We start from the raw sequence: 24926 nt of genomic DNA on the forward strand, positions 1-24926 counted from the left end.
TCAATGCCCTGGGGGGTCAAAACCGCAGCTGTAGCTTGCCCTTTCTCGCCCCCACACTTGCTTTAGGCCCCAAGGGGAAACATATTAGTATCTTCCTCTTTGGGCGCTATGGCTGCAGGCCTGTGGGGGTGGGGTGGGGGACAGTGAGACGGTGAGCCCCCTCCCCTTTAACCCCCTCTCTCTGCACTCTCTACAGTCTCTGCCACTCTCTTCTCTGGTCCCACCCTCTCCTTGACCTAGTTCTCCCTCAACAGGCATTCTACCCCTGAGTTCCCTGGGTTCTGCACAATCCAGTCTCTCACTGATTCCCCTCAACAGACCATTCTCCCCCATGCCGGGGCTCCTTCAGATCCCCCATCAGGGCAGGGGACAGGGAGCAGGGGAAGGCTCCCTGAGGTCTCCTCACAGGGTTCTCTGCTATTCTGGCTTCCCGCCCCCACCATGCACTTGGCCATAATTGTCTGATCCACTGAGAACTGATTACCACCTTTCATCTCCCCATCCCCCCTCCAGCAAGCTGGCCATTTCCAGTCAGGACAGAGACCAGAGTCCACCCCCAAAGCCCTCCTCGGGATGAAACGAGACCGCTAGCCAGCCGCAGCAGTAAGTGTTGCTCAAGTCCAACTAGGTTGAAACTTTCTAGGGTTCCCTCCCTCTCCCTACTTTGGCCTGTCTTAGCTGCTGGCTAAGGTAGGAGTGGGGCTGGATCCATTGATCTGAAATTTGCCACCCCCCATCCACCACCCCATCTCTGAGTCAGCAAAAGACTAGCCCCTGGCCTCTGCGCAGTCCTGCGACCCCAGAACTGCGGGGTGGGTGGGTGGGTTAGAAACGAGGAGGAGGAAAGAAAGCAGGCGAGGCGCAGGTTCCTGGAAGGCGTCTTTAATCAGAATTTGGTAGTACACAAGCTCTCCGGATTGTCTGCATCAACATACAGGGACTTTAAAAGGCACAAGATCCCTTGCACAGCGACGCCTGACGGCGGGGCGCCCCCACCCTCGCCCTGTGTGGCCGCGTGCGCGGGGTGCAGAGTCCATGTCCTACCCCCTCCCCCCAACGCCGGCGGCGCCGCTCCTGTGCGTTTCGGTTTCAAGTGTTGGATTTGTACAGTACTCGCAGTCTAGGGGCAGGGGCTCAGTGCATGCGCTTCTACCTGGGCCCTGGGGTGGGGGTGGGGGCCCTGACGCCACTCTGTACACTGAGGACACACCCCGGAGAGAGAAAGAAAAAAAAAGCGTCCCATCTTCGCGTGTGTGTGGTTTTGAAGTTTTTCGTGCATGCTTATGGCTGGCCAGGGTCGGGAAATAGTGCAAGCTTATAATACAGTATTATTGCAGTACAAAATGGGGGGCGGGGAGTTATGATGGGATGGGGAGGCCCAGGAATAAACAGGCTGGATTCGGGACCTCCAGGAGGACCCTCTCGCCAACCCCCTTTCCATCCCTGCCTCCCAACGCTGGAAGGGGGCCCCTGGAGGGAAAAGGCTGCGCTGGGCCCTCGGGCCGAGCTTCCCCCATCCCACCAGTCAAACCTCCCAGCCGGGCAGGGGCCAGCCCTCTCCTCATTCAATACTGATAGCCACAAGGGCCCGCAACCTCTCTCCTCTTCCACCGAAGCCCCTCAAAGTGGCTGGGAGTGGGGGTGAGGAAGGAGTCGACGGAGCAAGTGCAAAGGAAGCAGATGTTGGTCCCTGAGTTTTATTTGCGGGGATGGGGAGAGAGAAGAGCTGGAAGTGGGGGCGTGTTTGGGGACCCCCAGGGCCCTCTGTGGTGTAAGCTGGGTGGGGCAGGAGACACAGAGGCTGGGGCTGGGGCCAAAAGGGGGGTGTTGGGTGGCTCTGAGAGACCTAGGCTCAAAGCTTGGCTCCCCCTCAACTCTGGGCTCTTTGGCATCCAATTGCAAGGCCAATTTATTTGGGGCAGGGACGGGAGGGCGCAAGCCCTGTAGACGGTGAGGTAACAGGAATCCGGTGTGGGCGACCCGGGCTCTTGAAGCCCAGGAATTGGCCAGCTCCCTCTCCCAGCCCTCGTCAGCACCCTGCCCTGGAGCACGGAGGGGCGAGCCTTCACACCCGCCCCGCCCCACCCCGGGCCGGGGACCCGGCGGCCCAGAGCCGGCGGAGGGGAGCCAACTCAACCTTAGCGCGGGTCGGGGCGGGAGGCGGCGGGCGGCTGGGGGGCGAGAACCCGGGGAGGACTTTAGCAGCAGGCAGCTCGGCGGGGCGGGGAGCAGAGGCTGATGCCCGGGGGCGCCCGGGAGGATTACTCTGGCGACGTGACCGGCGTGGCTCGAGCTGGGGGGCTCGGAGGCCGGGCGGTCGCCTGGTCACGCCGCGTAGCAGCTAGTTAAAAAGACTGGAACGTACATTCGTGGTGCAACGGCCGCGGGGGCGGGGACAGAAGGGAATGTAGGGGATGGGGGTCCCAATATAGTGATAAACCTGCCAGAGGGGCCCGGAAACACGATCCTCGTGCTCTCCTGGGCCGGGCCGCTAGTCTGCTGTCTGGAGAGTGCATGAAGTGTGCGCGCAGCTACGGGTGTGCGTGTGTGTGCGTGTGTGTGTGTGTGCGTGCGTGTGTGTGTGTGTGTGTGTGTGTGTGTGTGTAGCAGAGAGAGAGAGCCTGTTAGTCGTGGCAAGGTGAACCCCAGACCCCGCACCCCCACAGCCTGTGCGGGTAAAAGGGAGGGTAGGTGGTGGGATGCACGGCGGAACCAAGTGGAAGCAGAGGTCTCGGAAGGTTTCCATAGTCCTTTGGGCTTCACTGCCCCTCCTCCCCACGGCTTCTCAACTCTTCACTTGAGGGCTGGGGTCGCAGTTCAGGCCCAGGGGCTCCCTAAACTGGGAAGCCCACTGGGTGGTGTGGGAAACCATTGGGGATGTTTGAGGGTTGTGGTCCTCAGTCTAGGAGCCTCTCCCTTAGGGAGAAGGATGCTTTAAAATTTTCAGAGGCTGACCCCACCAGTCCTGGGGGCACCTCTGTCCCTAATAGGAATAATGCAAACTTTGGGGACGTGCCCCCCAACTTAAGGAGAGTGATCTGCCACGCTCCTTGTTACCAAGGACTGCCCATGGGGGTGGGCTGATTCCTGCCCTATGGGGTGGAATCCAGTGGAATTTGGGGGTGGGGTGGGGTGGTGTTCAGGCTTTCCTTAGAGGTCTATGCCTCCATCCTCAGGTACCAAATGAACCCGAGGACAGCAGGGGATATCGCGTTCTCTATGCTTCCATAGCTAGTGACCCCCAGAGCCTCCCTACGCATGGTCCTCCCCTCTGATCACCCAGTATAGACACACTGCCACGGCTCCTCTGCTCACCCAGTGGCCCAGGCCTCCCAACCACTGCCTGGGCAGACAGCACCACCCCTCCCCAGAAAAGAGGACCTGAACAGGGCAGAGGAGAAATAGCAAAGGAGGGTCCTGGGACTCCCCACAAAGAGGAACACAGGTTTTCCTGGGATTGAAGGGACCTGCCCCTCCTGGCTGGGAGAGCAAGGGTTAATGTACCAGCATGGCTCAGAGATTCCACCATTCCTCCTTATGCTGGGCAGGGCCATTCCTTTTTTCTCCACAGCTGGAATTGCAAAGGAGATGGCTGGGATTGGGATGCTAGAGGTTGTGGTGAATGTTGACTGGTTATTGCTGTGACCCAAGCTGCCTTAAGTGGGTGGGGGTCTCTATTCATTACTGAGAATTTACTAGTGCATTTTTCACTGACCGAGGATCCTGTCTTACAGAGAAAAAATACTGGTCCTTTGAGGAGGACCCCACTTAACATGAACAAACCCATTGGCCCACACACACACTTAGGCATACACACCATGAGCTCACTGACATGTACACACAGCACACACCACACATCCCCACTGGTCATGAGCTGCCTGTTCTTAAGAAGCCCACCCAGTTTGTGTTCCTGGGGAAGAACACTGTCCCCATTTGAGTGCTTACAGCTTTGGATAGATGGGAGTAGGGGGATCCTCAGGCTCAGAGAGTTTGCTCAGAGAGGTTGCAAACTGAGTTCAGGGTCTCTGCTTGTAAACCAATTTTGTTTAGCTCACACAGTGATTTTTCTTTAAAAAGTTGTTTTTTTAAAAAAATTAGATGCCAATATTGAAAAATAGCAAGATTTCACGTTAAAGGTGGAAGATACTGGCAACAGTTGGTTGAGCTGAGGATGGTGGGGGTCCCTTTGTTTACCACAGTCCCCACAAGTGCCCGCTCCCTGACACTGCTTGGCTCCTATTGACATGAGTTGAGATGAGTTGGTGACACGCATCTCAAATCTCCACGGTCAGTGGTATGGGTGCCAGTATCTGCCATGCCTGTGAGCCTGACCCCAGGGACCCCAACCGATACCACTGAGGACATGGTTTTGAGCACCTGCTTTCTCACTGGAACTCTTACTCCACCCACCTAATCCCCAGAGCTGCTATAGGCATGCTTGGGGCCATATGGGACTGAGAGGGTGGGGGTCTCTGGAGAGACAGAGTCCAGCCATTTCAACCAACCCCAGAACTCTGGAGTGACCACCCGTCCACCCCCAACTCCATCCCATGCCCAGGTGGGATGGAGAAGGAAGGAGAGTCTGATTCAGAGATAACTTCCTTCTTCCTCAATAGAGCAAGGAAGGGCCAACCAGTAAGGACAGTAAATAATAAACATACAAATACACAGACTGAAACACTTTAAAACTCCTATCAAACAAGTCCTCAGTTATTCGGCATTGGCGGGGGGTTTTAATATGCTTTTGTAAATTATATATTCTGATTAATCCATTTAATGCAGATAATACTGGGATCTACTTCCTAGGCTATTATGAGGATTAAATGAGTTATTTTTGTAAAGTGCTTAGATCACTGCCTGGCACATGATAAGCTCTGTGTGCCAGTAACTGTTAAATAAAATAAATTAATTAATAATTGGAAGCCACCACTACATGCAGGGTGTGACTTTTAAGTACAAAAATAGCCTCTTCCAATACAATAAGGAGTGCTGCTCCTTTTCAAAGCTGACCTTGGGGAGGCTATACGTTTGCCCCAGGCAGGGTATCTTTTCTTGAAACACTCTGGCATCTTCCTTAGGAAACCCTAAAAGAAAAAAGCTTGACAACACTCTGGGCTCACAACTTCCCTACCCAGCCCAGGACCCAGAGACAGGCAACTGGACTCCAAACCACACAGGGATCTGCTGCGCTTCACATGAACTTGCTTCAGCACACGTGGCTTCAAATAGCCTTAGATGTTCTAAAAGTCAGAGCTACCCTCAAAAGGTAATAATACCAAGACCACTTCCTGGTCTTAAGACCACTTCTGGTTAGCTCAGAGCTTTATGGCTTATAAGACAGTTTCTCCTCCACTACGGAGGGCATATAAAAAGATGTCCCGCAAAGGACAAAATGTTTTTGAGTCATGATCTTTAAAGGACACACTCTTTCCCACAGTACTCATTTCTGGGGTGTGTGTGTTTGAAAAACTCAGCTACTTTGGGAATGCTAAACAGGATTCCCCACCTCCAAAACCTTTGGAAACACTGAAGAAGTGAAAGTGAAAGTTGCTCAGCTGTGTCCGACTCTTTGTGATCCCATGGACTGTCCATGGAATTCTCCAAGCCAGAATACTGGAGTGGGTAGCCTTTCCCTTCACCAGGGGATCTTCCCAACCCAGAGATGGAACCCAGGCCTCCTGCATTGCAGGCAGATTCTTTACCAGCTGAGCCACCAGGGAAGCCCCAATACGTGTCTGATGCTAAATCGAGGCTGAAGCTAGTGCCGTCATCTTTGATAGGTCACAAGGCACTTTGGGATCTTAGAGTACCGCAGGGCTCTGGTCATGGTGTGAGAGCTGTGCTCAGGGTCAGGTAGTAGAACCCTCTGAAAGGAAATGCCGGATAACAGAGGGCTTGGTTTCATCTCATCCCAGACAGCGGGGGCCCTGCCCCCACTGCTGCTGATTATGGAGCGGCTGGTGGACAGACTCCCTTTCATTTCAGCCCCTGCCACTTGCCACCCGCCTGCCCGCCCAGAGGAGAGCGGGGAGGGAGGTGGGCAGTGCCAGAAGGCAGGGAGTGGGGCTACTGGCCATCCCACCTCCCAACTTTGTGCTTTGATTTTTCTCTCTTTTCTTCCAGGGTCTACCCTGACCCCTCCTCTGCCTTCTGCCATCACAGGGTGCAGAGCCACCCAAAACAGCCCAGAGGGCAACAGAGTCTTGGACCTGGGGAGGTTCAAAAATGAGCAGTCAGGATGGAGGTGGGTCCCACTTTGGCTTCCATTCCCAAACGGGGAGGGTGCTCGTGGCCCAGCTACCCTTAAGCTATACTTTTGGAGAAAGGAGTGAGGTGGGTTGGGCTTGGCTCACATGGGTGAACCACCTATGAGAACAGTTTGGCTCAGGGCACTGTTCACTGACTGTGGCACCCCTAGTTGGAACCAGAGACAGGAGATGAAGGGAGATAAGTTGGGAGGGAAGCAGACGTCAAGTGAAGAAGGAGGGAGAAAGAGGAGCTGGGATGATAGTAGGTACATAGGAAACTACCAAGCATTACACAGTCATCTTTCTGATCCCCTAAGAGACACACACACTCACACTCATACACACCCACCCACACAGAACTGCAGCACTGGGCAACTTCAGTGGGTGCCATTCACATCAGGGGCTATGTAACTGGCACTCCATAGACTTGTGCAGTGCACAGCCTGAGCATCTATCCATGGCAACCCTGCCACATGCAGACATTCCCATACAAAACCACACTCATGCTCGTAAGTGTACCAGCATACAAGCACACACACAGAGATGACCTTGCTGCAATAAACACTTTGCGGGCCTTCAGGCCTCTTCCTCTCCTCCCCTTCCTGTACTGGCCCTGCCCTACCTGGAGCCATCTTCACCACTGCCTCATTCCCCAGGGGAACAGAGGTACTGGATGACATGAGCAGGAATGAAGACAGAGGACCTTGGGGTCCCTGCAGTGACAGGTTGGGTGCTGAGAAACAGGCAGAAAGAGCAATCTGGCATCCTGATCCCCCTCCCGTCTTCCGATCCCCCTCTGATCAGCCTACCAGGTGTTCTGTCTTCACCAACGCCCCTGGGGACCAAAAAGCTTGGCTGAGCACCCACTGGAAGGGGTCACCCTCTAAGAGGGGCAGTGGTGGGACTGCTGCTGTCTGGAACTTGTCCTGAGCTCACGGGTCTCACCTCATCCTTAACAACCACCCTCTCTGCCACTGCTACTAGGCAGGGTCCATCACCCGAGGCCCCAGCTCGCTTTGAGGGGCAGAACCCAGACCCCTCCCTGTGCATCCCTCCCCAGCTCCTAAGGAGCTGGGCCAGGCAACATATGCCCTGGGGGAGGGGCAGCCTACAGTGGGCTGAGCTCCAGGACTCCTGGGTTGAGATGCAGGAAGGCAGGGCACTGTTCTCCATGACTGTGGCCTGGGAAGGGCTCACTGGGTCACAGGGCCACTTCCTCCCACGTCACTGAGTATAGAGGCACTTTCCCACCAAACCCCAAAGCTGGCTGGCCAGGCCCCTATCTCATACACAGGGCCACACACTTTGCCCTGCCCAGGGAGACAGAGACACAGCACACCAAAAGGGGCCATCTCCTGGCACCCCCCTCCCCAAGGGTGGACCATGCCCAGCCGTGCCAAGAGATCACAGATTAAACAGAATACGCGCCCTCCCAGACTGACTCTGACCCAGCACGCCTCTCCCTGACACCTTGGTTTCCACTGGACTCTGGACCCACTGGTGGCTCCAGCCCAGGGCCCCTGTCCTGTCTCAGAAACTGCACCAACAGCCCCACCCCTCCCTGCACCATTTGGCTGGCACCAAGCAGAGGGAGTCGATGGAAGGGGCGAGGGGTGGGGGGTTACAGTACCTTGGGCCAACGTTATAGGGGCTGTATTGCATGACAGGGAGGGTCGGGGTGTGTGAGTGTGTGATTATTGCCTCCTGGGAAGGAACCACGGTCTCTGCCTGCTCCCCACCCCCCCCACCTGCCCCCTCCAGGAGGGGGGGGGCCCAGCCTAGGTCTTGTGGGTGAAACGGGCCCACACCTGCTGCAGCTGTGACCGCGAGATGCGGAGCACCGAGGGCACGAGTCTGTGGTTGCCGGCGGCCAGGGGCGCGTGGCGCCGGTGGGGCGCCCGCACGGGGCTGCTCTCCGCCGAGCGGCTGCGCTGAATGAGGGAACCGGAGGAGCCGCCGCCGCCAGGGTGAGGGTAATGCTCGGTCTCCAGCGTGGAGGAGGAGAACACGGAGGACGCCAGTCGTCGCAGGGGGCTGTACCGCGGGAGGGAGTGCCCCGAGAGTCTGTCCTCCTCCAACTGAAAGAGACCAAAAGAGTGGAGGGGAAAGAGGTGTCAGGCACAGACTCGATCGACAGCTCCGTCTCGGGGGCCACCCACCGCTGACAGCCCCTGCGGCGCTGGGTCTCGGGCAGGTGGGCAGGGGCGGACCCTCCCGCTCTGCCTCACCCCCTAGGCTCGGCCTCCAACGCCCTTCCCCCGCCGCCTCCTCACACCGCGGTCTCCTCCCGGAGACCTTGCTCACTCACCTTCTTCAGGAAGCCTTCCTGGCTTAGCTCTTGGAGTTCCCTCCGGGCTGGGGAAATCCTGCCCCCTCCCCCTAGAAAGACCGCTCTAAACTGTATTGGCATCTGTGCACCATCTGTCTCCCCAGCTGGACTCTGCGCCCTTCATGAGGTCGAGAGAACACCAGCTAAGTGCCCTCTGTGATGACAACCCTGCCCCCATGCTCAGAGTCTCAGTGACAAGGTGGCAGAAGGGAAGGACTCTTAAGTCCGACTACACGTTTGAATTCCAACTCCCCCACTTAATACCTGGGTGACCTCAAGCAAGTTACTTTACTTCATGCCTCAGCTTTCTCATCTGTAAAATGGGGGTAACTACGGTTTCCTAAGACTCTTCTTATGAGGATTAGGTGTTATAATATGCAAAGCCCTTACAGTAGTGCGGGCCATGGTGTAAATGCTGTGCCATGTGAGCTGTTTATCACTCTCAAGAATGAAGAAAGAGTTTAGAGGACTGGGGGGGTGGAGGAGCCAGTTGAAGTCATTTCTCCCAGGCAGCTTTTCCCTGTCTAAAGCTGAGAGACGTGGCAGGGCTTGGCCGCCTCACCTGGCCACCCATGCCCTCATGCTCTCATGCCCTCAGAGGGAAAAGAGAAAATGGGCTCCGTGTCCCAGGCATGTGGGGACAGAAACGACGACTTGCTGTCATCCGACCTTGCCCATCTTGACCCCAAGCTCTTCCTGGGACTGAGGCCAGTTTACAGAGCTTTAGGTGGCGCAGTGAGGACTTGCTGGGCCAGCGGCTAAAGGGCTGAGGAGGAGGGTGCCCCTGTGGCCACTGAGTGGGGGGTCCAGGGGCCTGGCATGGAAAGGGGGAGAGAATATGCTGGAGGCTCGCCTTACGCTCACTACACTCGCCATGTTTCCCCTCCCGCTTCTTCGTGGCCAAGTCTAGGATCCTTCTGAGCTAGTCCTGTCTGCACGGAAGGTTAGGTGTCCACGGCCCACGTGGCGATACCGAGGGCCAGCGGCACCCACCGCTGCTCACACCCTTCTCAAAGCACATGTGGGGGCTCCAGTTCAGCACCTCAGGCAGAGTTTGGTCAGCTGCCAAAGGGACTTAGTTCCAGCACGTCCTGCCCTTTCAGGCCAGGCACCACTTGTGGCCACCTCCCCATCCTCCGCGCCCAGCTGAAGTGTCACACCTGTGAAGCCACCCCAGCTTCCTGGCAGGCTGGCTCCATTCCAAGCAGACAAGAGTCCACCGTTATGTCTCTGTGGCCCCTTGAGTGTAAACACCGTCTCCACCTTTGCATCCTCACCCTACCCCCTTGCCTGTGAGCCTGATTCATCTTTGTCCCCCAGCCCCTTGCACACGTGGCAGGGAAATGCTCTAGGGGCTGCCAAACAAATGTCCATGTCCTCAGGAAATGTTGACCTGCTGGGTTATCAGCCAGAGACAACTGGTGAGAGAGGGTAAACATCCCTCCCCTAGATCCCACACTCTGTCCACTGCCCTCCCCTCTGGCCTAGCTTTCCCAGCCACTTCTGATTTGCACGGTGAATTCCAGAGAGGAGAAATCAAGGTGTGTGTAAGAAAAAAAAAATTCCAGTGTCATGGTACGCATGCCAAAGAACGACAGATGCTCGAAGACTGCCTGATTCCACGTTACCCTTGTCTTTACTCCCCACGGGGGTAGGTGACAGACGTGCAAGTGTTCCTATCTTTAAGGATTGCTTTTAGGAGGAAGTTCATACATCAGACCCTGAGCAGACGGAGCTGGGACTCGGAGGGGCTTCCTTGCACAAAGGTTGTAGGCTGGGGTCCCTATAGGGACTTCCTGCCTGCCCTGAGCCACTTAATCTAGTTATGTTACAGGATGCGGCGGGGAGTTCCACAAACTGTGATTCCATGTGCAGTCAGGTGTAGAGACCTCACCCAGGTTCAAGACTCTTTCCAGACCAAAAGAAGGAAAAAAAATGCCAGTCCACTCCTCCCTCTTCCCCTGCCCTCGGCGAAGGAAGGGCTAGGCTTCACCCTGCTGCACTGAAATGCCGGACGAAACATGTCCTGCCCCACGTGCTCACACCCAGACACACACAGAGATACCACCACACACACCGACATGCCCACAGGCACACCTGCTGCCATGGCTCAGCCAGCAGGCACATGCAACACAAACACACACGCACACACCACAAAGGCTCTTTTTGACCCTGCACAAACCATCTGCTGTCTCTGGACTGTTTGTTTCTCTCTCTCTCTTTCTTTGTCACGTGGCTTGTGGGTTCTTAGTTCCCCAACCAGAGACAGAACCTGCGCCCCCTGAAGTGGGAGCACAGAGTCTTAACCACTAGACCACCTGGGAAGTCCCAGATTCAGCCTTGTTTTTTTTTTTTTTTTGTCTGCACTGCATGGCTTGTGGGATCTTAGTTCCCTGACCAGGGATCGAACTTGCATCCTTGGCAGTGAACATGTCTAACCACCACCAGGGAAGTCCTTGATCCTCTTAAACACACAGCCCTCAGACTGTGGCTCCAAGCACAGCCCTGGAGCCAGCTGCCTGGATTCAAATCCCACTTCTACCCCTTAGCAGCTGGTGACCCTGGGCTACACATTTAGCTCCTCTGAGCCTCAGTTTCCTCACCCTGTAAACAGGGGTGACCTCTGCACTGTGTCACTGTGAGGGCTACGTGGGAAGAATACAGAAGCTCAGGAGCAGCGCCGCTGTTTATTCTCATTAGAACCATCACTGTGGCGACTACCCCGCCAGCTGGGACACTGTAGACGTCCGGGGTTCTCCACACACCGCATGCTCTACAGACACTCTGAAAGTGCACCCACATGTGTGTGCGCGGACACACGGACATACCCACACACCCAGAAAAGCACACACGCGGCTGTAGAACTCTGCCCAAGCTCGCTTCTGTGCATTGTGGGGAAACCAAGGCCCGCACAACCTAACACCCCATCCAGACCCGCACGACCCCATTGCTCACTGAGACGGGCAGTGCCCATCGTTGTCACCAACAGGACCTGAGCCCAAGACTGACCGTACAGCAGGCCTGTGTCTGCTCCCCCAAATCTCACCCCCTTGGCTGGAATTCCCCAAAGTGAGGCTTACTCCTAGGGGGGCATCTGAAGGTGAGAAAAACCTCCCAGATGGCTCAGCTGCACAACTCTGAGACCCCACGGGCCTACAGTCACCAGGAAGAGACTGGAAAGGCCCAGGTCCTAAACTCAGCCTCCTGACTTTAATTCTGGGCTTTCTCTCCACCCCACACACACCACCGCCATCTGTCCCCCTTCCTAGACTCTGCACCTCCCGAGGGCCCAGCCTGTTGTGTGCCTGATCTCTGATGCCTCTGGTCTCTGACACAGAGGCGCAGTAGGTGTGGAATGATGAGGTGATGAATGAATGAGAGAGGATCAAGGGAGCCCAGGCGGATCCTGCTCCACCTCCTGCTTACCTGGTTCTGGTTCTGATGGGAACAGAGCCCGGTTCAGCAACATAGCCATGCTGCCCAAGCCCTGCCCTGGCTGAGCCTCCAACTCAGGCTGGCTAGGACCTCTCAGGGTACGGGCTCATGGTCCTCATTTTTTGAGCCTCCCGTTTTCCAGTGCCCACGACAAGGCCAGGACATACAGTCTCAGGATCTCAGGTTAGAGACTGTCTCTTCTACACACTGGGATGGGGCCTGAAGACAGTCCTGTCTGGAGCCACCTCCTCCAGGGCACCGGGGTCTCCTGCCCCGGCCTCCTGATCTGAGCACTCAGTGGAACCGGCCCTGCACCTGGCATCTCCCAGAGCCTTCCACGTGCAGGCCCCCACACGGGACAGTCGAGGGGAACGCACGTGGGCCGTGAGCCCTCCAGCATCACTTCCTTGGCTCTCCCCAGTCCTCTGAGGGGACATGGACCCCAGTGAGCACCCAGAGTGAGTGGTGGAGCCACTTCCTGGGTCAGAGGTCAGTCTCTGCACCACACAGAGAAACCCGAGCAGGCCAGGGACCTTCTGCCTGTTCGGACACCCCGTATTTGCAAAAAAATAATAATAACTAGAATACCATGAGACGTGCTGTGGCCCCTCACCCCAGCATTTATGATGCAGCCACCACTAGGCCCCTCTCTGCCCATCCTGTCCTGTCCCTTAGGCCTCCCACACGAGAAGGCACCAGGGCAACCTGACCAGGTCCTCCCAGGGCTCCCAACATGCCGGCCCCTGTGCCCAGTTTAGGGTTCTTCCTGCCCTGGCTCCTTCCCTCCCCATCACTGTCCGACATCCTGGCTCTCAGAGCTCACCCTCAGCACAGAGCCCGCTCTGACCACAGCACACCCCCAGCTGCCCTCGCCCCACTTCAGCAAGCTCCTTCGCGACTCCAGGAGCCCTCTCCCCAGGTGTTCTCGCCCCTTCGTCTCACTCTTTTTCAAGGTGTGAATGTTTCCCAGCTCTGCCTCCACCCTGGGCTCTCCCCACTCCACATAGTCCTCTTGAGTGACGCCACCCACTCCTGCGGACTACGAGATCCCCAGACCCATATCTCTCACTGAGATCTCTTTCCTGAACCCCAGTTCCTCCACAGTGGACATCCCCCAGGTACCATGAGGTCATTGTGTCCAAATCTGAGTTGATGCTCCCTTTGAAACCACTCAGTGACAGTACCACTGCCCACCCAGAACGCCGGTGTCAGCAGCAACTCCCTCGGTCCTCTCCCCAACACCCCCAGGCTCCATCCACTCTGCCCCACATCCAGAGTCCCCACCCTGCTCCACGCCACCAGGGCGCTCTCCTGCTGGCGCCTGCCCTGTGGCCTTGCACCTGCCCTGTGGCCTTGCGCCTGCCCTGTGGCCTTCCTACTGATAGGTTTGTGCCCCTTCGATCCATTTTCCACACAGCAGCCAGAGGAACCCTTCAAAAGTATCAGTGTCATCCTGTCACACCCCTGCTTAAAAGCCTGCCATGCCGTGCCGTGCTACATTGCTTCCACGGTGTTCGACTCTGTGCAACCCCATGAACTGCAGCCTGCCAGGCTCCTCTGTCCTCAGTGGCTCACCAAGCCTTCAGAATCCAGCCCCAAGGCCAAGGCCCTCCCAGACGGGGCCCCGGGACCCAGCTTGCAGCCTCGTCTGCTGCAACAAGCCGATCAGTGTCTGACTGCCACCTTTGGGCCTTTGCACACCCTGTCCCCATGCTCTGGGAGGTCTTTCTCCTGTTTTGTCACTTGGCTGACGCTGCCCTGAAGGCAACACTCAACTTAGAACCCTGCCCCCCACAGCCATGCTTGCAGACCCTTAAACCTGTCTCCCTTTATCACGGCTGCAACCAGTGGGTGCTAGCCGGCAGCCCCCAGGGAGCATATGGGAGCACTCTCAGCTGCACGCCAGGACTGCGGGCATCAGGGGTGGGGATGGGGTGCGAGCCCAGCCTTACCTGTCTCTGTGGGCCCGTGGGATCCGACTCTCTCCGTCGGGGGCGGGGTCCGGAGTGCAGCGGCGAGTGGGAAGGGCTGCCAGGCGTGGGGGGCTGTGATGTCTCTGACCGGCCATCAGCCTGGCTCAGCTGGGGTAGCGGGGGCTGGGCGGGCGTCAGCCGCAGGTCCTCCTCGGCCAGTGTGTGCATGCCACGTCCCCGGGGCCGGACTGCGGGCTCTGGCACTGGCCGCCGCCGCTCCTCGGCCTCCTCGGGCAGCGGCCGCAGCTCCTCGGGCTCCTCGTCCGTGGTGCCCGACGTGCTAGGCTCAGCCCCCGGGGGGAAGTCCTTCAGCTCCGTCTCCTTGTCGATGATGACCCACTCCTTGCTGTCGAAGTCCTCCTCCTCAGCCAGGGGCACCGAGCGGAAGGCGTTGCTCAGGGCCTCCTGTTCCACAGAGGCTGACACATCCATGCGGCCGCTGGCCTGCCGGTCGGCATGGCCTGTGTCCACTGACAGCATCTGGGCCGGCTGCGAGGAGCAGGCTTGGCGCGAGGGTGAGCCAGGCAGATCCATCCGTGACCTGCAAAGCCACCCAATGTGGCGCTCAGTGCCCGGCCTCTCTGGATCCCCAAGGACCCCAAGGTGGAGCCCTATGACTGGGACCTCCTGACTTTGCCCTTCTCCCACCCCAGGCCAGGCTCAGCCACCTCCTGGGCTGCCACCTTCCAACCTCAGTCCTTGCAAAGAGCTCATGCATTCATTCAACATACATTTTTGAATGCTTACTATGTTCCAGGAATCTAAACACGCAGTAAGTAAAATTCTTGGGCTCAAGGAACACTGTCCTCCAGAGCCCTCCCAGAAAGTTGGATCTTCCTAAAGATAATCAGATGCTTGCCCAGCAAGGGCTTCCACTCCACCCAGGCTTGCGCCCGATGTGCCCAAGACAAACACATCCACCTGGCCCTCGAGTGTGCTGATGGTTTTCTGGCCTCTTCTACCATCACCCTTCAGGCCTACCTGGCTGGTTGCACCACCTCCAATAAACACTCCCGTGACCGCCCCCCCCACCAGCCCAGGACAACGTCCGCACGCCTTAGTCTGGCATTCAAGGCCCCTGGCACCCAGGCAGAGGCCCTGTTTCCCATTTCCCCTAGCCAGACCCATCTCAAAGTCACCTGGTCTTTCCTAAAATTTCCACACCTCTGTGCCTTTATAAATGCGACTCTCCCCGCACGGCCTGCCCTTCCACCTTGGGCTGTCCACCCCAGCTCGGTGTCACCTCCTATAGGGAGCTGTTCCCTCCTGCATTGATGTGGGGCTGGTTTGCCCTGGCGGGGGCCTAGTTTGCCCTTCCAGGGCTGCCTGTGTCCCCTCACGTCACAGCACGTGTGTGTTTATGAGTCTGCCTCCCCAGGAGGTGATGAGTTCTGCCAGTCAGGGGCTGGGTCCCCTCTGGCTTTTGCCTCTGGGACACTGATTCTACCTGGGGACATCTCTTTCTTTGTTATCTTAACCTGTGCTGTGAATCTCAGGTGGCTTGCTGAGGTTCTCAACTGGGGTTTACTGGCCCCAAGGTGAGGATATTCCTCAGGAATGCTACACAAGGAAGAACTGTCCTCCCTCACATTCCAGGGTGCCCTGCTGAGAACGGCAGAGAACTCACTCACACTCAGGCTGTGGGCAGGGGGCTGACTGCCATCCTCCTCCCAGCATCGAGCCTGTGAGGGGAGTGGTACAGATCAAAGCCTCCTGTCGGCCTTTCTCAGCATCCTTCTACCCTGGCCTATGTGAGTCCTGCCAACACTAATCTGCACAGCATTTTTATCGATTTGTTCATAAACTTAAAAAAAAAACAAAGGAAGGTCACCGGGTCTTACATTCATACTCCCATTTAAGTGGCTGACGTCACTTAAGAGCATGGCTTGTTTTGATGGACATGAAGGAGAGAGAGGCTCAAGATGGGGTTGCCGGTGGTTGAAGCAAGCAGGGCGGGGCACACCCTGATCCCATCTGCTTCATACACTCTCCTGTTCCCTCGTGCCCCAGAGCCCCCCAACCCTCTGCCCTGCTTGAGATCCTGGCCCTTCCCTTCCAGAAAATCTCCCCTTGACCCTCTCCTCTCCTGAAACAAGGGTTCACTCCAGGTCAGACCAAGGTGCTCTCCAGGACTGTCTTTGCTCAGGGCATCTCCCACCTCCCTCCTCCACTCATCTCCCTTCCAAACTGCCCTTCCTCACTCCTCCCTGTTTCCTGAACCCTCTGGGCGACTGGGAGGAAAATGCGGTCTTCTATCCGGGGATTCAACCTGTGAGAGTGTGTGAGTGTCTGTGGATATAAGTGTGTGTGTGAGAGCTGACGGCTCCCTCTGGACAGGGCCTGCGTCCCCCTGTCCTGGGGTCACCAGAGGGATTGGCACACGGCTGCCCTGTCTCGAGCACCCCAGAGGGGCGCTGTGCCCGTCCCGGAGGTGGAGTGCAGTTTGAGGCAGAATCCAGTTTGGGGCTCTGGATTCTGGGCCTCGGGCAGCGACTCCTTTCCTGGTGTAGAGAAGGCCCCCGCCTCGCTGTAAAGCCCCACCCTAAACCAAGGGAGGTGGGGTCGTCTCTCCACCCGAGGTGGTCTCACCCACCAGATGAGGATCCACCCCTGGTCCCTGGGCCACCGAGCTCCACCAGCCACTCTCATCCCACATCCTAAAGGCTCACCTTGGCTCTCAACACTCCCTCACATCAACCAGGTCCCTCCTCCCTCCCTGACATTCAGACTCCCGAGCCCTGATCCCCAAAGCTTGGTCTGTCTCCTCCTCAAACACCCCCAACACCCGCTGAATCTTCTCCAGGCCCCTCCCCTGGAGCTGGTGGAAGCTTCCCCAGCTGCTCCTCTGTAATTAGTCCCTAGGTAAAAACGTTCTGGAAGCACGCCCACCTACCATCTCAGCCTTCTCCTCCTCCTATGCCTGTCCCCGACCCCACACCCCTTCGTGGCCTAAGCTGGGCCCTCTACACCCCCACCCCTTCTCCAGGGCTGGTCACTGCTAACCAAGTCCCCAATCCCAAGCGTAAATCTCATAACCCTTCCAGGGTCCCCCACCTCTGCCTGGAAATTACCCTTCCTCCAGACCAGCTGTGGGAAGCTGATGGGGGGGTGCCAGGGGCCCCGGACCACACCCCTGGCTCCAGACTCACCTCCTGTCATGCAGCTCCACCCGCCCATCCGCCGTGGACAGCCTCTCGGACTCGGGGCTGTTGACCCTCCGGTAGCGCAGAGAACGGACTGGGGTTGTCGGCGAGTCTGGAGGAGCCCGCACTGGGGAGCTGGGGACCCCCACACCACGGCTCTGCTCCTCCTCCACCACAGCGGGGGTCTGCAGGACAGGGGAGTCCCATGAGCTGATGGGGCGGCTGTGGGGCCGTGGTTTTTTCGGGGTGAAGGAGGGAGTGGGAGGTCCGAGCACTGGGTGCCAGTGATTCTGGGAGGGCGCCAGGCCAAGAAGGCAGGGTGAGCAGGCAGGTGGCTGGGGAGAGGGAGCCACGGGTGAGGAGCAAGGGGGCAGGGGGAGAAGGCCACCCATGTCGCCCTCCCTGCCTGCAGTTACTTTTCCAATGTTGATCCGGAGTTTGTTCCGGTTGACATCCGTCTCCTCCCAGACTTCAGCCTCGGGACCCCCGGGGTGGGGGACAAGGTGGGGGCTGGGACCCAGTCCCTCGGGGGGCCGACCAGGCAGGATCGGGGGTGCATTCTCCTGGTCACTCAGGTGCTCGCCCTGCAACACGTCCTCGGTGTTCTCCCGGAGCAGGTCACCGGGCACTGGTGTCACGTTGACCACCCTGTGGAGGCCAGGAGGGGGCCGTGGGCAAGGCTGGTGGGGGGCTGCCCTCTCCTCTAGCCCTGGAGACCACCCACCACCCTTGGGCGGGGGCACAGGAGAGGTCCGGCAGGTTGGGGGCGTCCATAGGCCCATCTCCATCTCTGGTTCGTACACCCTCTGGGACCATAGTACCCTCAGGTGGCTCCAGTGGGCAGAGGCTTGGAGGCGGGCTACAGCACCACCTGTTTATTTAGGAGATTCGCTGCTTCGTGGCCCTGCCAGCTCCCTACTGCAGTTTGCTGGCCTGATTCCTCGAGACTAGGCGTATATGCCTGCTAAGTTGCGTCAGTCATGTCTGACTCCATACGACCCCATGGACTGTAACCCACCAGGCTCCTCGGTCCATGGGATTCTCCAGGCAAGAATACAGGAGTGGGGAGCCATTTCCTTCTCCAGGGGATCTTCCCGACCCAGGGATAAAACCCGCGGGCAGGCGAGTTTCTTTACCACTAGCACCACCTGGGAAGCCCTAGAGATTAGGAAATGGGTCCAAAGAAAGAATCACTTTGGAGTTCCTCGAGCAACGTCGTCACAGAACTGGCACCACGTGTGCCGGCAAGTCCTGTCGAGTCTCTCTAGCAGGTCCCCTGGCTCACTCCTGGGACGGTGGGGCAGGGGAGACCTTCTCACTCTGGCCCCTCCCTGGGCCACTCAGTCTCTGTGCTTTTCACCTGGATCTGAGTTCGCCAACTCATCGATTACAAACATCCTCAACTCAACTGAGAGCATTTTGAGGTCAGGGGCTATTAAATTTCTTTTCTGAGCCCTACAGGGACTCAGAGCTGGGGCTCAAGACCTGGCCATGTGTGATCACCAAACTGTGGGCCCCAGGGGAACTTCACTCAGGGACCCTGCTCCCCAGAAAGGTCAAGAACTCCAAATAAGGATGTCCATTGCAGCCCCAGATTGAAGGTGGAGATGTGGTGGGACTTCCTGGGATTCAAGAGCCCCGCTTCTGAGCACCGAGAACAGGAGAGACAGCCAGGTGGTGTCCGGGTAGGAAGAGGAGGAGAGGGCTGGCTTCCCACGTGACACCTAGGGGCAGGGGTCGTCTGCCCCCCACAGGGCCATCGCCCCTCCCGAGACTCACCCAAACATGGCTGCCGTCTGCCGGGTGTTCTGCTGGGGCGGGGTGGAGGTGCTCGTGGACAGGAGGGCGTCATTGCCCGCCTTCTCCCAGTCAAAGGCCTCATTCTCGGCAATGCCCCGCTCCTTCATGCTGTTCTCAAACACTGACATGATCAACTGCAGGGGGCGGGGGTGGTGGGAGGACAGAGCGGTGACCCCGGGGGCTAGCCAGGAGGTGGGGGGCAGGTGCTGGGGTTGCAGAGGGGAAGACAGAGGCCTTCCAGGACAGGGAGGGGCCAAGAGGGGGCATTGGAAGGAGAAGGGCACATTGATTTTAAATGAAAACATGCACACGATATGCAAATCAGCATGCAAATTATCGTCTGGACTTCAGCTCCCCCCTGGCTGGACTCGAGCCCTTGGAGATGCGTCCGGCTCATTCCTGTCCCCCGCCTCCTCCATCACCACCGGCTCCGCGGACACAGCAGCAGCAGCAGTTTCCCAAACCCACCACCTGGGGTCATACCTCTGCACAGAAAGCTTTGTCTGCCTGCAGTGCCCAACCCACCGCTCTCTCCCATCTGAAGCCTTCCCTGATTCCCTCGCCCACACAGCCTCAGTCTGAACTGTTCACAGGCCTACCTGCCGCCTCTACATTTCTAGCAGCCAGCCACAGAGCTCAGCACAGGGTGTGCTGGAAGCTGTGTGGTCTGAGGGACCCCATGAGGCTCAGTTAGGACTAAGGGGCATGGTCTCCCGACTACCCGAGTAAGGGATCTCTGCCAACAACCAGGTCTCTGGGTTTAGGAGGTGGCAGTCCCCCAGACGTTCCCGCTCTGATTTAGCTCTTTCTCCAGACAGTTCTGTCTGCTAGCGGGACCCTTTACTGTGGGCCCACTATGGTCCTGACACTATCCGTGCTCCTGAGGGGTGTGGCCATGCCTGGCACATGGCAGGTCCTGGCAGAACACTGTTTCACCCATTCTTTGATCAGGGTCAGCAGGTCCCATAGGAGTGTGGTGAGGGCACCTTGGAAAGAGCCCTGGACTTGAAGGCAAGTGTGCCTGAGCCCTGCCCTGCTCCTCACCAGGCAACCAGGCCTCAGTTTCCTCATCTGTGAAATGGGGACAATCATCCCACTTGGTCTCCTACAGAGTTTCGTTGTGAAGTCCTCGACAGCACTTGGTTTCATTAATGATTAAGTGCTGGAATAATAACATGAAGAACACGCAATGTCTCCAAAGGCTTGTTTTAAAGCTTAAATGAATTAAGTGAGGAAAAGTGCTGAGAGCAGGGTGAGCTCTTGATAAATCGGAACTGTGACTGCTGTTTACAAGAGCAGAGAACAGTTTCTTTCGTGCAGTTGGAAGAGCAGGGGAGGTGCTCGGGACGTAGCCGGCAGGGGCGTGGGGCCTCAGCAGGATAGATGGTGCTGGAGACGGCCACCCACAGAGAAGGGGGTGCAGGAGCAGGCGGCAGGCTCCCACCTGGTAATCAGGCTTCGTGAAGTAGTCGAGGCTGGCAATGTGGTCCAGGAAGAGGTGGAACTCGGAGGGCATGTGCTTCAGCAGCATCCGGTGCTCATACTTCTCCTTGATCATCCCTACCTGCTCCTGGAGGCAGGAGGGCACCGGCAGATGGAGCCCCAGCTGCCCTCCATGTCCTCACCACCCCCAGGCCCAGCTGTACTGGTCTTACCTTGTCCTTGATCTTCCTCCAAGGCAGCTGACCCACTGCAAACTCCACCAGCATGTAGAAAAGGGACCACAGGTCATCGTGGCGGCCCATCTCCTGGGGGTGGGGGTGCGGAGCAGGGTCACCCACAGCTCTCAGGTTCTTCTCTGGGAGTGGGGGCTGACCCTTCACTGAGGGACCCCAGTCAGGGTGCCTGTGGGCAGAGCTAGGGTCTCCCTGAAGCCATGGCTCCACTCCTGACCCACCAACACACAGGATCCCTCAGTCAAAAGTTCTGTGTGAGTTTTCTCATACTCCAGAGATTCGTGGTAGGGACAGAGAGGAGGGGATCCCCCAAGTAAGGAAGAAGGTGACGTCAAGAGGAGACACCAGGGGAGCCCTCCTCCAGGGTCTCTGGAGGGGCAGTGTCCAGCCCCTGCCTCGGGCTCCTCTCCACCCCAACAGCTGCACACCCCACCCGTGACCTGTGCCTGTACTGTCTTACCTTCCCTAGTCCCAGCCCAGCCACTCACCCGGTTCTTGTGGGCATTGACCGAGGCATAGCGAACAGTCCCCCGAAACCCGGCCACATTCCGAGGCTGCAGAGGGGAGGACACCACCAGGAATGTCACCCGCTGTCCCTGACCATGGCCACATCTCAACCCTGCTTACCAAGCCTCCTCAGCCTACTCTAGCCCTGCCAGCCTCCCCCTCCACCCCAACCCCATCCCCATTCCGGATCACGTGGGTCAAGAGCAACCTGACCCACAAGCCCAGTCTTAAACCTGCCTCCTGTCCCTGCTTGATGCCCCTGCTCGTCTGCCCTTGACCGGAGTGGGCAGACAGACCACAGGGCGCAGAAGCACGGGGGAGAGGGAACAGGCTGCATGTGGATTCAGCGCTGAGCGACACTGAGGCCAGGCCTGTCTAGGCAGCTTCAGGAAAGGCTGGTGAAGGGCCCCCAGATCAGGGGCTGAGGTGAGGACGCCAGGATTCCGGTGAGCGGCGGTACTCACAGGCCGGACGTCCCCCGTGGTGTTGGTGTACTGCCGGGCCAGCCCGAAATCCAACATGTAGCACTTTCGGTAGGTGGAGGGCAGCCTGCCCATGGCAAAGTTTGACTGGGGGAAGACAGCAGCTGTGAGGCCACCTGTGGGCTCCAAGCCCACCTGGCCCACCTCAGGAGACACCAGAAACAGCTCTGGTGAGGGCCCCTCCACCCCTCCTCACACTCACATGAGAGTAAAACATCACCGTGTGCAGCAAGTCACGGACCCTCGTCTGAGGGGCAGGTGTGATCATCCTCATTTTAGAGAGGAGGAAACTGAGGGCCAGCTGGGGGCTTCTCCCAGACCACACAGCAGGAGGTGGCCCAGCCGAGGCCCGCCTGGCTCGGGACCCCCAGAACTCCCGGCAGGACCATGTGGCCCAGTGCAGCCGTCCTGCTTGGTGGCACCAGGCGGCCAGCATTGTCCTTGCTGTGTGACTTTGGGCCATTCAACCAATCTTTCTGGGCCTGTTTTCACTTTTTAAAAAAAATTTGTAATTTATTTATTTGGGCCTTAGTTGCAGCGTGTGGAATCTAGTTCCCTGCCCAGGGATCAAACCAGGGCCCCCTGAACTGAGAGTGGAGAGTCTTAGCCACTGGACCACCAGGCAAGTCCCTCACCACTTTAAATGAGAGGTTTTTCCCCAGCACCAAGATCCAAGATGTCACAAAATTAGCTACTTGGAATCTCTTCCCAAACCCTAGCCCCTAGGTCCTCTTCCTCAGTCCCTCCATCTTTCCCCAACCCCTTCACTTTTCCAGGTTCAAGTACTATTCAGGTCAGGGGTGAGAAAAGGGAAGAGGACCGAAGAGAGGGGATGCCACGGGCATGGCCAAGGGTGGGCAGAGGTGCTCCTGGGAGGCAGCGGGGACGAGGAGGCGGTGCTGGAGATGGAGAGCAGGAGGAGGAGACAGGCAGAAGAAGCTGTCCCCACCCCAACCCCTGCTCTGGAGAAGCAACAGGGGGCCCAGGAAAGGGGAGAAGGTGGGGGGAGCTTCGGAGGCGGGGAGCACCCTCACCGGCTTGATGTCGCGGTGCAGGAAGCCCACAGAGTGGATGGCCTCGATGGACTCCAGGATCTGCTTGCCCAGCCGCAGCGTGGTGCTCAGCGTGAAGGTGCCCCGCGGCTGACTGCGGCGCAGGTCAGCCAGGTTCCGGCCCTGCGGTGAGGGTGGGGCCCTGCTCAGCTGCCGTCCAGCGGTCCACCGCCAGCGTGGCGCTCCGCCCAGCCTCGCCACCCTGCCAAGGCTTGTGCCCACTCGCCGCTCCTCCGGAGTCCGCAGGCTGCATCCTACCCCGGCGTCCCCACCAGATCTCTTGGGGGAGGGAGGGAGGCCGGGCTGCGGGGGCTCACCTGCAGCTGCATCACAACGTAGTTGAACTTCTCGTTCCGGCCGCAGCCAATGAACCTGCACACGTGGTCTTTCCCTGAGGGGCACAGACAGGGGTCTCCCAACTCCCACTCCGTTTTCCCTACTTCCAGCCCTGAGGTGGGCTCCTGAGGAGCTCTTGATTCCTGGTCCCCCAGCCCTGGGCCCTGGCCACTTCTCCCACCTCCCCCTGCACCTTAAGCCCGTCGTGGTTCTTGGACTCGGGTCCCATAGCCCCTCACCCATCACCTACCAGCCCTGGGCTCCATCACTCCTCCCCTCCCCGCCTGTCCTGGACCCACACCTTGCAGCTTTTTGAGCACGGCCACCTCCATCTTGAGGACCTGCTTGGGTTGCTGGGCCGACTCCACCTTGAGAGCCACATTCTCCCTGGTCAGCAGGTCCATGGCCTCGTAGATCTCACCAAAGCCCCCGCCCCCGATCTTTTTGAGCTACAGAGACAGGGGAGAGGGGAAGAAGGGGCACGGGGATCAGGCTGAGTAGCTCTCCACCCAACCCACTGCTGGCTCACATCCTTCAGTGTCCTTGGAGGAGAGGATCCCCCACCCACCAATGCTCCCCCCTCCTCTCCTAGTGCCAGAGACAGACAGCTCAGCAACTCCTCCCCCCAACACACACACACAGGGCCACACGTCACATGGGCAGGGGGGAAAGTTATGAGACCTGAGACTCCACAGAGATATGGAGACAAACCCAGGCAGGGTTCTGAAGAGATAATGGGCTGTTGTGAGCCATTTAAAGGACATAAATACCATGCTCTCCCCATCCCCCACTTCGACTGAGCAGCCGCCATCCAGAAGCAAAGCTGATTTCCAGAACCTCGCAGTTTCAGGTGGGTCCCCCAGGGAGGCCAGCCCTTTCTGGGGTTGGCAGTCTCCTGAAAGATGACACCAGGGGCAGAGAGCATCTCGAGGAGAGTGTCTGGAGGGGCGGGTACTCAGCAAAGGGTGTTCTCTGCCCACGTCACTCCTGAGGCCCGAGGGCAGATGCCCAAAACCAGGGTGAGTCTCCTCTCCCAGGGAACATGGCGGGGATGGAAGTTTGGAGAAAATCTGTGTGTTCCCAGGGAGCACTGCAGTGGATCTCTGACCCTCTGGGCCCCCCTCCTCCAGCATCCCCAGGCAGGGAGTGAGAAAAGACAGAGGGGAGAACTGTGAGAGAGGAAGAATTGGCCAGGGGAGATGAGCAAAGCTGAGTTAGAGGGCAGGATTAAAGATCATTTCAAGTCAGGGGCCCAGGGCTCTTGGAGAGTGAGGATGCTGCTGGCAAAGATGGGGGAACAGGGGAGAAGGTGCTGAGTTCTAAGTGGGGACTTGTTTGGTTTAAGAAAGATGCACACGTTTCTGCCATCTTTCCTTGCCACCAAAATGATGTGCATGAAGGTTCTGGCTGGTCTCTGGTTCTGGTTCTGCTCTCAAGAGCATCAACAATGACAAAAAGAGAAGCAGATGCCAGGTTCTTATCAGGCTATGCTCTAGAGTCATCATCCAGTTTCCAACTGTGATGGTGAAGCATGGTTACAGTGGTGAGCTTGAAATCATCAGTGCTCACAGAGCTGGCAAAATTGTTGTGAATGTCATAGGTAGGTTAGACAAGTGTAGGGGGACCAGCCCCAGATTTGAGGAGCAACTCAAAGATCTAGAAAAATGGCAGAATAACCTGTTCCCACTCCATCAGTGTGGTCTCATTGTACTGATAACCCCAGCTGGCATCATGAAATGTGAGGAAGCAAGACAAAAAAACACAGGAGGGAAAATCCTGAGATTCTTTTTCTAGGGTTGTAACACATCCAGGCAAATAAAATGCCTCACTAGGAAAAAAGAAAGAAAGAAAGCTGTACAGTTCCATTCTCACCTCCCAAGGAAGTCCATCCATCATGAATAGCCTGCTCTCTTTCTGAGCCCTTACTCCTGTCCTGTTGGCTTGT

General features: G+C 57.8%; 1 protein-coding gene across 1 annotated transcript in view; it reads right to left on the bottom strand.

The window, feature by feature from the left end:
- TTBK1 (tau tubulin kinase 1) overlaps nucleotides 1–24926 on the bottom strand; it is a 35404-nt gene that overhangs the window by 6835 nt on the left and 3643 nt on the right. The window contains exons 2-12 of the mRNA XM_052649208.1: nucleotides 23283–23430; nucleotides 22963–23036; nucleotides 22628–22768; nucleotides 21576–21680; nucleotides 21093–21158; nucleotides 20584–20676; nucleotides 20373–20498; nucleotides 18908–19062; nucleotides 17545–17776; nucleotides 17135–17313; nucleotides 13965–14526 (exon numbers count right to left, since the gene is read on the bottom strand). Of these exons, the coding sequence (XP_052505168.1) occupies nucleotides 13965–14526; nucleotides 17135–17313; nucleotides 17545–17776; nucleotides 18908–19062; nucleotides 20373–20498; nucleotides 20584–20676; nucleotides 21093–21158; nucleotides 21576–21680; nucleotides 22628–22768; nucleotides 22963–23036; nucleotides 23283–23430 (1881 nt within the window). The remainder of the gene's footprint in view (nucleotides 1–13964; nucleotides 14527–17134; nucleotides 17314–17544; nucleotides 17777–18907; nucleotides 19063–20372; nucleotides 20499–20583; nucleotides 20677–21092; nucleotides 21159–21575; nucleotides 21681–22627; nucleotides 22769–22962; nucleotides 23037–23282; nucleotides 23431–24926) is intronic.

The sequence above is a fragment of the Budorcas taxicolor genome, chromosome 11 (genome assembly GCF_023091745.1).
Source record: "Budorcas taxicolor isolate Tak-1 chromosome 11, Takin1.1, whole genome shotgun sequence".
Lineage (NCBI taxonomy): Eukaryota > Metazoa > Chordata > Mammalia > Artiodactyla > Bovidae > Budorcas > Budorcas taxicolor.